Here is a 12,205-nt window from a genome sequence, read left to right on the forward strand (position 1 = left end):
ACTCAAGCTCTAAGTTTTTTTTCGAACAAGAAATAGTTTACGCAAGTTCCACACACTTCAATAATTCACGAGCTCTTAAAACGTATCCAGCGAATTGATAGAGCACGCTGAAAAATAGGCAATTTTTCTGCTCCCTTTGCGTTTGTAATATTCGATCTGACTTCAAGAAGTTTGCTTATGAATCGCATCAAAGGCAACAAATCGCACGCTCGCATAAGCCAAGCATTGGATTTGTAATCAACTCCCAGCTCATTGAGGGAGCGAAAAAAATTCAGCGGCAGGGGGGGAAGGTGAAGAACATTTAGTTGCCGCATTAAAACTGCAAATGCTCGCATTTGGTCCTTTTTCATGTCCTTTGACAGCTGCTACTGCTGCTGCTACTTTGTAGCATACTTTTGCGCTGCTTTTTATTGTGTAGCATTCAGTGTCGTCCTTTGGAGCAACTGCTGTCCTTTTTTTTTTGTTATTTTGTAGCCACTTTTGCAGCATTCGATTGTTTGCCATAGAGATAATTTGCAGTTAAGCCAAGTAAAAGCAGCTCAGTTATGTTGTTTTACATTGTTAGTTGGTTTTAAAAGGCAAACAGCTTGCGAAAAGGACCTCAAGACTTAAGCGCCTGATGAAGTAGTTTTGCACAGTTTTACAGTTGTCAAGAGTTTCACATTTTTGATAAGATGCTTTTCGTGTTTTTTTTTTCGCATTTGTCTTAAAATTCTTAAAGCTGCATCAAAGCTATACACAACATACTTAAAGCGCCTGCTCTCCGTCTTACTTCCGTCGTTCTTCAATCCCTACCTGCCCACATTCTTCATCTCATTTCGTGGCTCCCACAAGCACTTTGTTTTGCTCGTTTCGGTGTCAAGTGTTTTTATTAGACCCAACGCAGAAAAAAAAGAAAGAAATAAAGAAAATATGAAAAATATGTGGTAAAAAGAATATGGAAAAAATTGCAGCTACTAGAGTCGACAGCTGTGGCAACTACTTTCCCGGATCCCCGCCCACTCTTTAAGAGCTGACGCCCATTTTATCTTGCGCGTGTATGTGTGTTTACTTTACCTTTATAAGAGCTGTTGCTTTTTCCTTTTCTATATGTGCTCTATCAAAGCAATATTTAAATGAAGTTTTGCGACATCTCGGGCAGATTTGAATACCCTGTGAATATTGGAAATCTCTAAAAGGGTTTATAAAAGTTTATATTTGTAAAATTGTATGTAACAAAAGATGGCAAAAGACGGCAGCTCCGACCATTTTGTATATATATATATTATTGGCCAAGTTTGTATATGAATAGTTGTACAGAGTATCTACTAGAGTATCCACTCATGGCAAGAGCACTTTTACTTGTTGTATTTGCGTTTGGAATCCATTTTGGAGACACTCATAACACGCATACGACGTGTGTGACAGCTAAAGTTCTTCTTGCTGTCAACTTGAACCATTGCTGACATTCGTTTTTCTTTGTTTTATTGTATTATATGGTAACATATCTACCGAGCAGTTGGCTTATCAGATGTCATTAGCCTAATTGACAAAAAGTCAGCAAGTTTTCTGTGCAGTTCTTCTCTGGCAAAGTCAAGCTTATGTCAGCGTGTAAATAGTGAACGAGATATAAATATGAGTAAGAAATATGATAAGCAATTGGATTAGATCTTTTTGCTTTTTATTTGCGTAAAGCATGAGTAAATAAAATGCATGAATACGTTATTAATTAATTAAAATTATTAGGCATTTATGAACTACAGGAGAAAGAAGTCCAGTGAAAAACTAATTCCAAAACTAATTAAAATAATTGAATAGCATAAGTAATACTCATTTGGGAATGATGTTTTTTTAGACTTCTTTATAACGAGGCTAATCGGTTGCGATCTCAGGCTAGTAGTAAGAAAGTAAGTATAGTTTTGTTATTGACACAGAACCTGGAAGCAGGTGATATTCCGAATAAAGTTGCCTTGTTTAATACACTGGTTAAATTTCTTGGAATTTCAAAAAAAAAATTCTATTTAGAAATCATTAAAATAGCGTTAAAAATAGAATTTAATTTGTTCTGAGTACTGTGATAACTCCAAAAGTTGTAAGTTGCAGCTGGATTCAACTGCAGCTTAGTTCTCCTGCTGCGGCTTAACATAAAGACAATAAGTATGCAGGTTTACAGTAGACACCTTATAAATTATACCATACCAATCTCCAATCAATCTATTTCTATTATAAATTCCAATTTAGCAATTTCTAAGCAACGTTTCACAGCTTAGTTGCTAGTTGTAAGTAATTCAAAATTATCTTTGATCTCTGTGGCACATGCTGAAAGCTTTAGAGAGAATGTAACCTATATATATGTATATATACATAGGTATGTATGTATGTATATACCAATATATGTGGGACTGCATTTGTGGCCCTTGTCTTTATCTTTCTGCGATAATGACGGGCCGTGTGGCATAAAATCCATTAAATCAACTGGCAACGCGGGCAGCGGGCAACGGGCAGCTTGCACTTCAAGTTGGCAGCCCCTTGATACGAGCCCTTGTAGGCGGTTGATCGGCCACGCCCACGCAGCTGTTCTGCTTGCTTCTGCTGCTGTTGTTGTTGTTGTTGTTTTTCTTGTTGCTGTTGACGTTTGCAATTGGTGTTGAAAACTTCGGTAGTGGAAATTGGGTAACGCTCAACGAGAATGACGACGACTGCAGTCAGCATTAAGTGTATCCCCTTCACTCGCTTACACCCCCGCCCGCAGCCCTATGCCCTTCTCTCCGCCTTTCGCTCTCTATACCTTGCTGTCAGTAACAAAGAAAATTTTAATTTTGATGGAAAGGGCAGCGGGTTTTTTTGGGTTCGTGCCTGTGCTTACAGCAAAAGTGCCATGGCAAAAAAAAATCCAATTATTTTAAAACTTTTGACAACTGCAACAACAACAACAACGGCAACTCCATCAGGCAACAATGCAAGGGCTATGAAAACAATAAGAAAAGCAACAACAACGCAAAAAAAAAAGAGTTGGCAGCCATTATAACTTCACTTGAAAAGTTTAATTGATTTTTACAAGTGCATATAGAGCATAAAGCCGAGATGTATATACACACATACACATGCATATATATTCATACATATATATATATATATATGTTCCGCCTAGGCTGCAACTCTAGCTTGGCCACGCCCACCTGCGGCTACGGCCTGTTTGCTGAGTGCAGTTTACCAGTCCTTTTTTTCTACCTCTTTTCATGCTACCAAGTGGACAGGTCCGCTCGCTCCTCTGCAAACCCATGTAAACAAAGTGGGTGCAAAAAAATAAATAATAATAAAAAGCGGCAGCAAAAGAAACAGAAATCAAAAGTAACAACGCTCGTGCAATTGCGCAGTGACTTTGTATTTACCTTTTGGTAGTGCTGCCAACCTGTCTGTCTGTCTGTCTGTCTAACCGTCCAATAGAAATTCGAGAAGTTTGCAGTTTGAGTGCCGACTTTGGAGGCATTTTAAGTTGAATTTAATTGCCAACAGTTGTGGCAATTATTTGTTGCTGTTCTTGTTGTCGTTCAGCTCGTGCACTTTGTAGAGGTATCTAATAATAGGCCTTGAATAGCCTGACGCGCCTTGTGGCATGCCACTTATGCCAGTTTTTAGTATGATTAACCTAATTGCGTGCAGCAAGAGTGCAAATTGGTTTCTCCACTTGTTCAGACCTGCAAACAATATATTTATACAATCTATATATGTTAGCTGCTAAAATATTGGAACTTTGAGAAATTAATATATAGAAATTAACATAGAAGTCTAGATGCCTTTAATAGCTGGTTAAACTGTACCTTCTTCTTTTTTCGGCTGCGGACACAACCTTTTTCTTGTTCCATAGTCTACTTTCAACTTGTACTATTTCCATGCCTTTAATTTACTTATCTTCGATTTTTGCAAATATTTTAAACATTTTTAAATTTCTTATGCGTAAAATATATGTTGGGTTTTACTCAGGCAAATGTTAGCTTTGGATTAAAAAGTTCGATAGATTGAAATTTGCATAAAAACCGCAACAAAACACAAACACACAAAGGTCTGTTGTTTCGTATTCATTTTACATCCTTTGTCAGGGCAAGGATGTCAGTCGAATTTGCCCTCACAACATGTCATTCTCTATCTGTTTTTGCAGGCGACTTAACACAAAAGCATCAAATGACAACAGCAAAAAGAAAATATCTATAAATCAATAAAAATAAAGAAGAAAAATTAGGAGAATATAAAACTGCATATCTCTATATTGTTTAAGAGTTCATTTTTAAGTATTTAGTACAACTTTAAGCAGGTAAATTTTGTCGTATAGTAACAACAGCTTCCCTCCACATGGCAACAATATATGTTTACGATAATCCTGATGTTAAACCTGATGTCAAATGCGGAACAACGGACAACATCAACAACACCAACACCAACACCAATTGGGGTACTGTACACAACTGAACCAATCAACGCAAAATGTCCACAAATATTATCACAATAATAATAACAACGATAATAATGCGTGAACAATGTGAACAACAACTACTACGACAACGATTACAACAACAACGATGGGCGTGACACATGCGTTGAGCGCATGAATATTTTGTTTGTATTTTACTAATCAAATGCCGCCATATAATGCCAATAATGATGATGATGACATCGCATTTGCTAACATATCTTGTTATATCCGATGATTTTCGGCTTGGGCAAATGTATTTAACAAACGATTGAACAACCATTTTCTACGTGTTATCACAAACGTTCATACAACTAAATGCTATAAAAAAAACTAATACGCACACAAATTCAAACTACACACACACACACACACACATATACACGAACACACGTGTAAAACGCTCCTTACAACACACTACCCAACACTGCTACACAACACTGACTGTCTCTCTCTCTCTATGGTCAAACAGCGAGTGCAGAGTCGCATTGACGTCGACAAAAACGTTTGAGAGAGAGAGAGAGAGAGAGAGAGAGAGAGAGCGCGTAAGGCGTGCGCGCGCTTCAGAGCATATCAGCAAAGAGAGTAAGTCTGATCGCACTGTAAGAGAGGGAAGAGAGAGAGAGCGCGCAGGCGAGAGCAATTTGCAGTATTAAGTACTAGCATATTCGAACTTGTGATTTGCACAAGCTCTCGCTTAACTATTAAACAGCCACATACCCCCAACACCACCATATCAGCACGATCCACTCTCTCACACACTCTTTTTGGCATTAAATAAATAATGGGTCTGCAGATGGCAGCCAGTTTTGTTGCAGTCAACTTGTTTGCAGCCCTGTTGCTTATCTGGACACCAGCGACCGTCGATGCAGTCCGTGAGTACACTAATAAATACTACTACTTAATGGCAAATTTATATATATATATATATATAGTCTTAGGTAATTCCATTTGATATATTATGCTTAGATTTAAGCGCACTTTCTAATTGTTCATGCAACACGTTGCACGTTGCAGGCTACTTAAGCTGCTGAGTCTCAGTTAAGTTCAATTAAGCTTCGTTTATGTCTTGACACTCCAGTTGATTAAGTTGTAGAGTCTGTCTGCAGTTGACTTGATTTCAGTTTATTCGAGAATCCCACTTAGTTGGGGCAGCTTTTATCAGAAAATAGCTTAAAATTAAATTAACACTAACAAAGTCCAAATCAAGAAGTTTAAAACTCAGTATGGAGTATAGGTATGACTATCAACAAATATTTTTTAGATAGATGGATAGATTTTAATAGATTCAAAACCATTAACTGGAAAATAAATTATCTATGAAGGAATTTTAGTTCATTTCAGATGAGTTGAGTAAGTTAAAATTATAGAAAAATAAAATATATATATTTTTTTAATATTATCTATTTTGGTTTTAAAAGTGAAAGAAAAATTGATTGTGCTATTATTTTTAATTATCTTCTAATCCTTATATTATTATCTATTCCCTTGAGAACAAAATATTATTTCCTATTTGCTTAGATTTAATTTCTGATTAATCAATTGTGATCAATCTCAGCATATTGAAGTAACAGTTCACATTTAAAGGGAATTTCTAATCGATCGTTTTTTTATATATGTGGAATTTTCTGCACGTATCTGAAGCTAATATTTTATGTCTCGCAGTATCTGTTACTTAATTAAGACCAAATGCAGTATCTGCTTTACTAATTACCTTTGCAAAGATAATGTGCAGAAGGAGAGAGGTAAATGTGCATTAATCTTAAAGTTTGCTGTAGGCTTAGCCGGCTCATGTCGCGGCAATTAATGTGACGGCAATTAATCGACGATTGAAGTCAGGTTTATCTTCTTTTCAAATATCTAACGCCATGTGCTCAATATTCTTTTTATTTTTTTTTTTGGCTCAATCAAGCGAAAGTTGTAAATTTCAAATTGCTTTGCCAGGTCGATTCACCCCTTCACACATTGAGAAAAACTTGTTTTTGGAGTCATATTTCATCAGTCAGCGCGAATGGTGGTATATGGGGGGTGTATGGTGTGTGTGGTGGCTGGGGGGAGATGTGGTTCGGTTTTGGCAGAGGGTTTGTACTAGTTTTTCGGCAGCTTATGGCTTAGAGTGTAGCAAAAACTTTTGCTATATGTTAATTATGGCGCTGCATTTATTTGAGGCTTAATATAGCATGTCGTATTCATATAGTTTGCCAGTTGCCAGTTTCTCGGTTTCTCGTTGAGGTTTTAGCTTGGCAGCGATTTGCGAGCGCAAGGCTGCTAGTGAGGGGCTTGGCCTGCTAGAGGGGGCTAAATTTTACCTACTTCGCTGTCGCTGTCTAAGCGAAAACTTTTCAAATTATCGTAGCATCAACTTTTTGTGCGCCCTGCTCGTCACAGCAAGTGAGCGAGAGAGTGAGTGAGAGAGAGAGAGAGAGAGAGAGAGCATGAGAATTATTGCGAGGGGAGGCTGTTCAGATTGGGCTGAAGTTGCGGCAAATTAATTAAAACTTGTTGCGAAAAAAAGACAGAACGAACAAAAAAAAAAACCAAAATATGTGGTTGATATTTGTGTTGCGTTGCCCACTGTGCAGCTGTGCGTGGGCGTGGGCTGTGGGGGCAGTGCCCCCCTCCGGCTAAAACCAGACAATTGGCCGGCGTTGAGCCGCTTTTGTGTCATAATTTCAAACAAACGACAAATTAGCCGGCAAACGTTTCCGTGTGTGAAAAGCTGTGAAGAGGGGAAATGGTTTGAAAGAAGAATGGCTGGGGGGTTGGTGAAAGCGCGAGGGGGGGGGGGGGTCAAAGAACCATTTACATGCAATACACACGGCAAACGGCAAACAGTTTTGCATATGTTTTTAAAGCAGCCTGCCAACCCGAGCGCGCCCTCGCCCTCGGATCTTGGCCCAGTCCAGCCACTCGACAAATGTTGTTGTCTAACGGTTTGTCGCTCTGTCAACGCCCAGGGCCGCTACAAATAGATAGAGAGCGGCGAGGGGAATAGAAGGGAAGGGGAGCATGTCCTGCTGAAAAGCCGCAGCCCGCAACGAGTTGTACAAACATTTCACGCGGCAAAGTGCCGCATAAATTTCAATTTAATGGTTCATACGAGTCCAACACACACACACACACACACAAACACACGTGCATACGAAAAAAAGAGGTGCGACAAAACTGTACAAAAAACAACAACAAAAACTCTTCTGTCCAACAGGATGTGCAACATTTGCTTTTGTTGTTGCTGCTGCTGCTGCTGCTATTTCGTTTTTGTGCAATGTCCTGCCTGCTTGTTTATTAGCCCAATGCAATGAAGCAGCCGTGTGAAAGGTGAGACCAAACAACAACAGCTCTCATCCTCTTTCACACAAAATATATCTGCAACCTGTTTCTAGAAACTTGTTTTCATTCTCCCCAATTTAAGCTAACATTTTGACTCTTGCACATATTTTACTTTTCCAACTCGGGCAAAAACTGAAGGAAATAATATTTTTAGCGAGGTTTGCTTTCAACATTCAAATGCGGTTGGAAAATAAAGTGAATATATAGACAGTGTTGGCCACGGAAAGTTCCGTTCCATTAGTCTTATAATATCTCGATATCAACTGATTTTAATATTAAATAATAATAATAAATAATATCATTTTTCCTCGTTTTGCAAACATTATAAAAGGAAGTCTTATGCTCTAAGCTGCATTTATTATATGTTTCCCAGAATTTTGTAACTGTAATTACTTGAATACTGAAAGATATATATGTGCTTTTAGGGCGTTACGTAATTAGCGTAAAATAAGATGAAAATATTTATTTATGCGGTCGTTTCGGTTGCTTTTGCTGTCATTTTCAATTGTCGGCGATGGCAGCAGATAAATGTTGATTTATATGACCCTGGCCTCGCAGGTCCTGCGACATTAATGTGTTGACATTTGGGACCTCTTGACTGAGCGAGAAAAATGAAAAAAAAACAAAAAAAAAAAAAAACAAACAAACTAACAGCTTTTTGCTGTAGCCCATCAGAAAGAGGGACACACCAGATAGAGGGGCCCAGTTGTAATGAAAAGTAATAATATTAAATTAACAGACCTCTCAGGAATTGTAGCCGCATGGTCCGAGCCAGACATTGCTGGGGGAGGGAGAGGGTCGAAAATGGAATAGGGAATGCGGCCTGTGTTTCCACTATTATTTTCTGGCTAGGCCCGTCGCAGTAACATCTTATTTATGGTCTCGTTTCTCGTAAAAATTTGTTATTTAGATTTATGGCGCTTTGCTCTTTGTTGTTGCCACATTTATTTATCTCGCTTTTATTTTCTTCTCGTTTGTGCTGTTTGTTGATGCCACTGAAATTTTAGAGCCACTTTGCTTGGTCACTTTGCCACAAACGGGCGAGAAAAAAAAGTGTGATAAATGCCAAAACATTATTATTGTTGAGCATTCGGAGGGGGGGTGCGCAGTTAAGAGCGTGTTCAAGTACTTCTTATATGGGCATGTTTGTTGATCTAATGATATGATGGCATTAATAAAACGCATTCGCATTTGCGTGTCTCATTTGCCTTAACTGTTCGGGGCATGAGGCAATGGCTGGGCGTGGTCTGCAGGGGCTGGCATTGAATCCTGCTAAAAAGTTGAGCACTCACCAACAAAAGCGCAGTTCAATTCCAATAGATGGAATACAATGTAAGCCAATTTTTATATAGATCGCACATTTTAATCTGCGAATCTGCGAATGTTTCAATAAGCAATTTGTGCGTATAGTTTACGTATATGAACTTCAATTTCGTATTTATAGTAAATAAAGTTCCACTTGCCTTCCGTTCCAAAGCGCATCTTGTCATCATATGTCTTTTGTGCTTTCTTATATAATTTTATATTAAACATAATTTTACAAAAATACGTACAAGTAATCTAAAGAGTTAAATACGTAGTATTAAAATATATATTTGGAGCAACATTTTATCGGAACACTCAAGCAAACACTGCATCAGTTGTTCAGCTTTGAGCTTTGTTCTTTAAAAATGTTCATCTTAGATTCGCTTCGAGAATGAATCAGTTTATTTAAGTTGTTAAAACCCTTTTTTTTTTTCAATCATTAAAATACCCAACTGAAATCACGTAGCTTCAAGTCGCACTTATCTGGCCCAAATGCCACCGCAGACAGAATGACATTATGCAAATCTTTGCTGCTTCACTTTTAAGTGCCACAAATTGTGGCAACGCATTGTGCTGCACACTTGGTATTTTTTTTTTTTTTTTGCATACCACTTGCTGCCAGTTTAATTAGAAAAAATGTTAATTTAATGCTTCGCTGGTTCGCCGGGCTTTCTCTTCAATTGAGTTTCCTTGGCAGCCAGATGAGTGTGTTTGACTCTGGCTCTACGCTGTGTGTGTGTGTGTGTGTGTGTTTGCCACTTTTGTCTATTTGTTTGTTTCCATCTAACCTAGCTGACGCCCAAAAAGTATGCCACATTCAGTCACACTCGCACACACACACAAACACACACACAACACACCACACACTGAGCCGAACACACATTTGGCTGGGCAGCGCCATATGTCCGTGTCATATTTTGCTTGTAGCGAACAAATTTCGGCAATGGCCAAAGGAAAAAAGTACTAAAAAAAATGTTTATGAAAGTGAATGAACTAGAGAAATACCCTGCAATTTAACATATTGCTTTCTATGGTAGCATGACATGCTGCAAAAAGTTGGATTTGTAAAATTCTGTAACTAAATGAACTTTAAATGTAAGATTTATAGCTCAAAAGTCTTTCTTTCAATGTTGCAGTAGCGAATGCTTATTTAAGTGATTTACAAAAAAAAATCAAAGACAGTATTTTAAGAAAAATCTTATATTCATAATCTGGATCTGATGTAAGACTAAACGTTTTGTTTTATATATACCGAGCGAATGGTCTGGGAACTATTTGATCCACAGCTTTCTTAAGCAAAGTAAATAATATTGATTACCAAATAAACCAGTTTCGTAATCGGGTTCTGATTTTGGTTTCCTTATTTCGATTCATCAAATGGTTGCCCTTTGCATGCCCTCTTGCAACAACCTTTTACAGGGCAAAAAGGGAAATCCTCGCGCAGTTTTCATTTAAAAAGCGAAAAGTTTGCGCGCGCTTGCTTCGCGTACAGGCCAGCCAGTGTGTGTGAGTGCTAAATGATTCATGACTCACATATGTGTGTGTGTGTGTCCGTTGGTCTGTGTGTGTGTGTTTGAGTGTGTGTTGTGCCGTGGGCAAAAAGTGCTTAACTCGTAATTTTTCGAGCGGTACGTGCAAATAAGGCCACTGAGGCCGCACCGGCCGCCGTTTAGCGTACAGCTTGCCCTCTCCACCCTGCCCTTCCCACCACTTGGAGCAACAATTTTGAGTGCATTTTATTGTACTAGTTTGTAGGTTGTTCACGTTGCTGTTGTTGTTGCTGCAGTTGCTGGTCTGCACATGAATATTGCAGCTGATGAGCAGCCCCTCAGCAGCAGCAGCAGCAGCTGCCGCCGGTGCCCCCTCGCGGCCCGAGCAAGGGTCAAAAGTTTTAATTAATGTTTATGGCTGCACTGCGGCGACTCTGAAGCCCCTTTAAGTACAATTTATTTATTTTTGTTAGCATCCAGCGTTATGGCTAAGACGGCTCCCCGAAACGGCCGACTGGCTGCGCCTCACAAGATGCCGCCTAAAAGCAGACAACGCATTTTTTAATTAATTTGTTTGGCCCTTTTACCACAAATTCGTAATTGTTGTTGTTTCTTTTTGTTATTTTGTTAAGGTTCAGAGGTCGGGCGGGGGCTTATATTAATCAATTAAGGTGCGCAGGCAGCAATAAGTACATGAAATTTTAATTGCATTCCCTTACGAAGTACCCAGACAAAAATTTCCTTTCTGTAGACGTGTGCGTGACAATAAATTTCATTTATTTCCGTTTTTCGACAAGGTTACGGGGTGCGGCTACAGTGTTTGTTTTTGTTTTTCTTTTTTCGTGAACTTTGCCAATTGTTATGGAGTTTTGTACATAATTCTCTTTTCAGTTTTATGGATTTTCTTTTTTTTTTTATTGTTAATAGGTATAAGTAACTAGCTTTTTGGAAACTACGAAATACATGTTGAAGCCAATTTCATTAAATATATGATAACATTAAATTATGCTTTGAATTTAGCACATGACATAGTTTTTCAATTTTGATCTCTGAGTAAATTCTAATTTGAAGTGTGTCTGATATAAAATTAAATCAATTTGATAATAGACGAACATCGAGGCCCCTACAGTAAGTATTATACCTTGCATCAAGAATAAAAAGTGTAATAAAAATCTAAATGCTTACTAAATGAATCTGGAATAGAAGCAACTTATTACGTGAAATAGGTGAAGCTTCGCGCACGTAGTTCATTTTTCATATTAAACGCTTATAATTCCCAACTGGTTAACAGGCAATTGCGTGCTGCGGGCTTGCCGTCTGAAATTCTATTACATAGAACATAAACTTTACGGCGTCTAGCTATGTATATTAGTTGTGCCTTTGGTAAGTCATGGGTATAACACATAAATCGTTACTTCACTCTTTTCCAGAGTAATTTGCTAGAAACTCAATGCCCAATAAAGTTCAGCTGAAAATATGAACTCTTTAAACTCCTTTTGTTTTCATCACGCCATATGCCATATCTCACATATGCCATCATCATATACCATATGCTTATTTCCAAAAATTTTCAAAGCCCAGCAGAACTACCTCGCTCTATTTCTGTCCCTCTCATTCTCTCACTCTCTCTTAT

General features: G+C 38.2%; 1 protein-coding gene across 7 annotated transcripts in view; it reads left to right on the plus strand.

Annotated features, from left to right (window-relative positions):
• The window catches only part of Lar (tyrosine-protein phosphatase Lar), a 152,663-nt gene that overhangs the window by 35,560 nt on the left and 104,898 nt on the right, over positions 1–12,205 (plus strand). For all 7 annotated transcript variants that reach the window (XM_070209009.1, XM_015172573.3, XM_032437775.2 and 4 more), the window contains exon 3: positions 4,920–5,322. In XM_070209009.1, coding sequence (XP_070065110.1) covers positions 5,232–5,322 — 91 coding nt within the window. In that variant the 5' untranslated portion in view covers positions 4,920–5,231. The remainder of the gene's footprint in view (positions 1–4,919; positions 5,323–12,205) is intronic.

The sequence above is a fragment of the Drosophila virilis genome, chromosome 4 (assembly GCF_030788295.1).
Source record: "Drosophila virilis strain 15010-1051.87 chromosome 4, Dvir_AGI_RSII-ME, whole genome shotgun sequence".
Lineage (NCBI taxonomy): Eukaryota > Metazoa > Arthropoda > Insecta > Diptera > Drosophilidae > Drosophila > Drosophila virilis.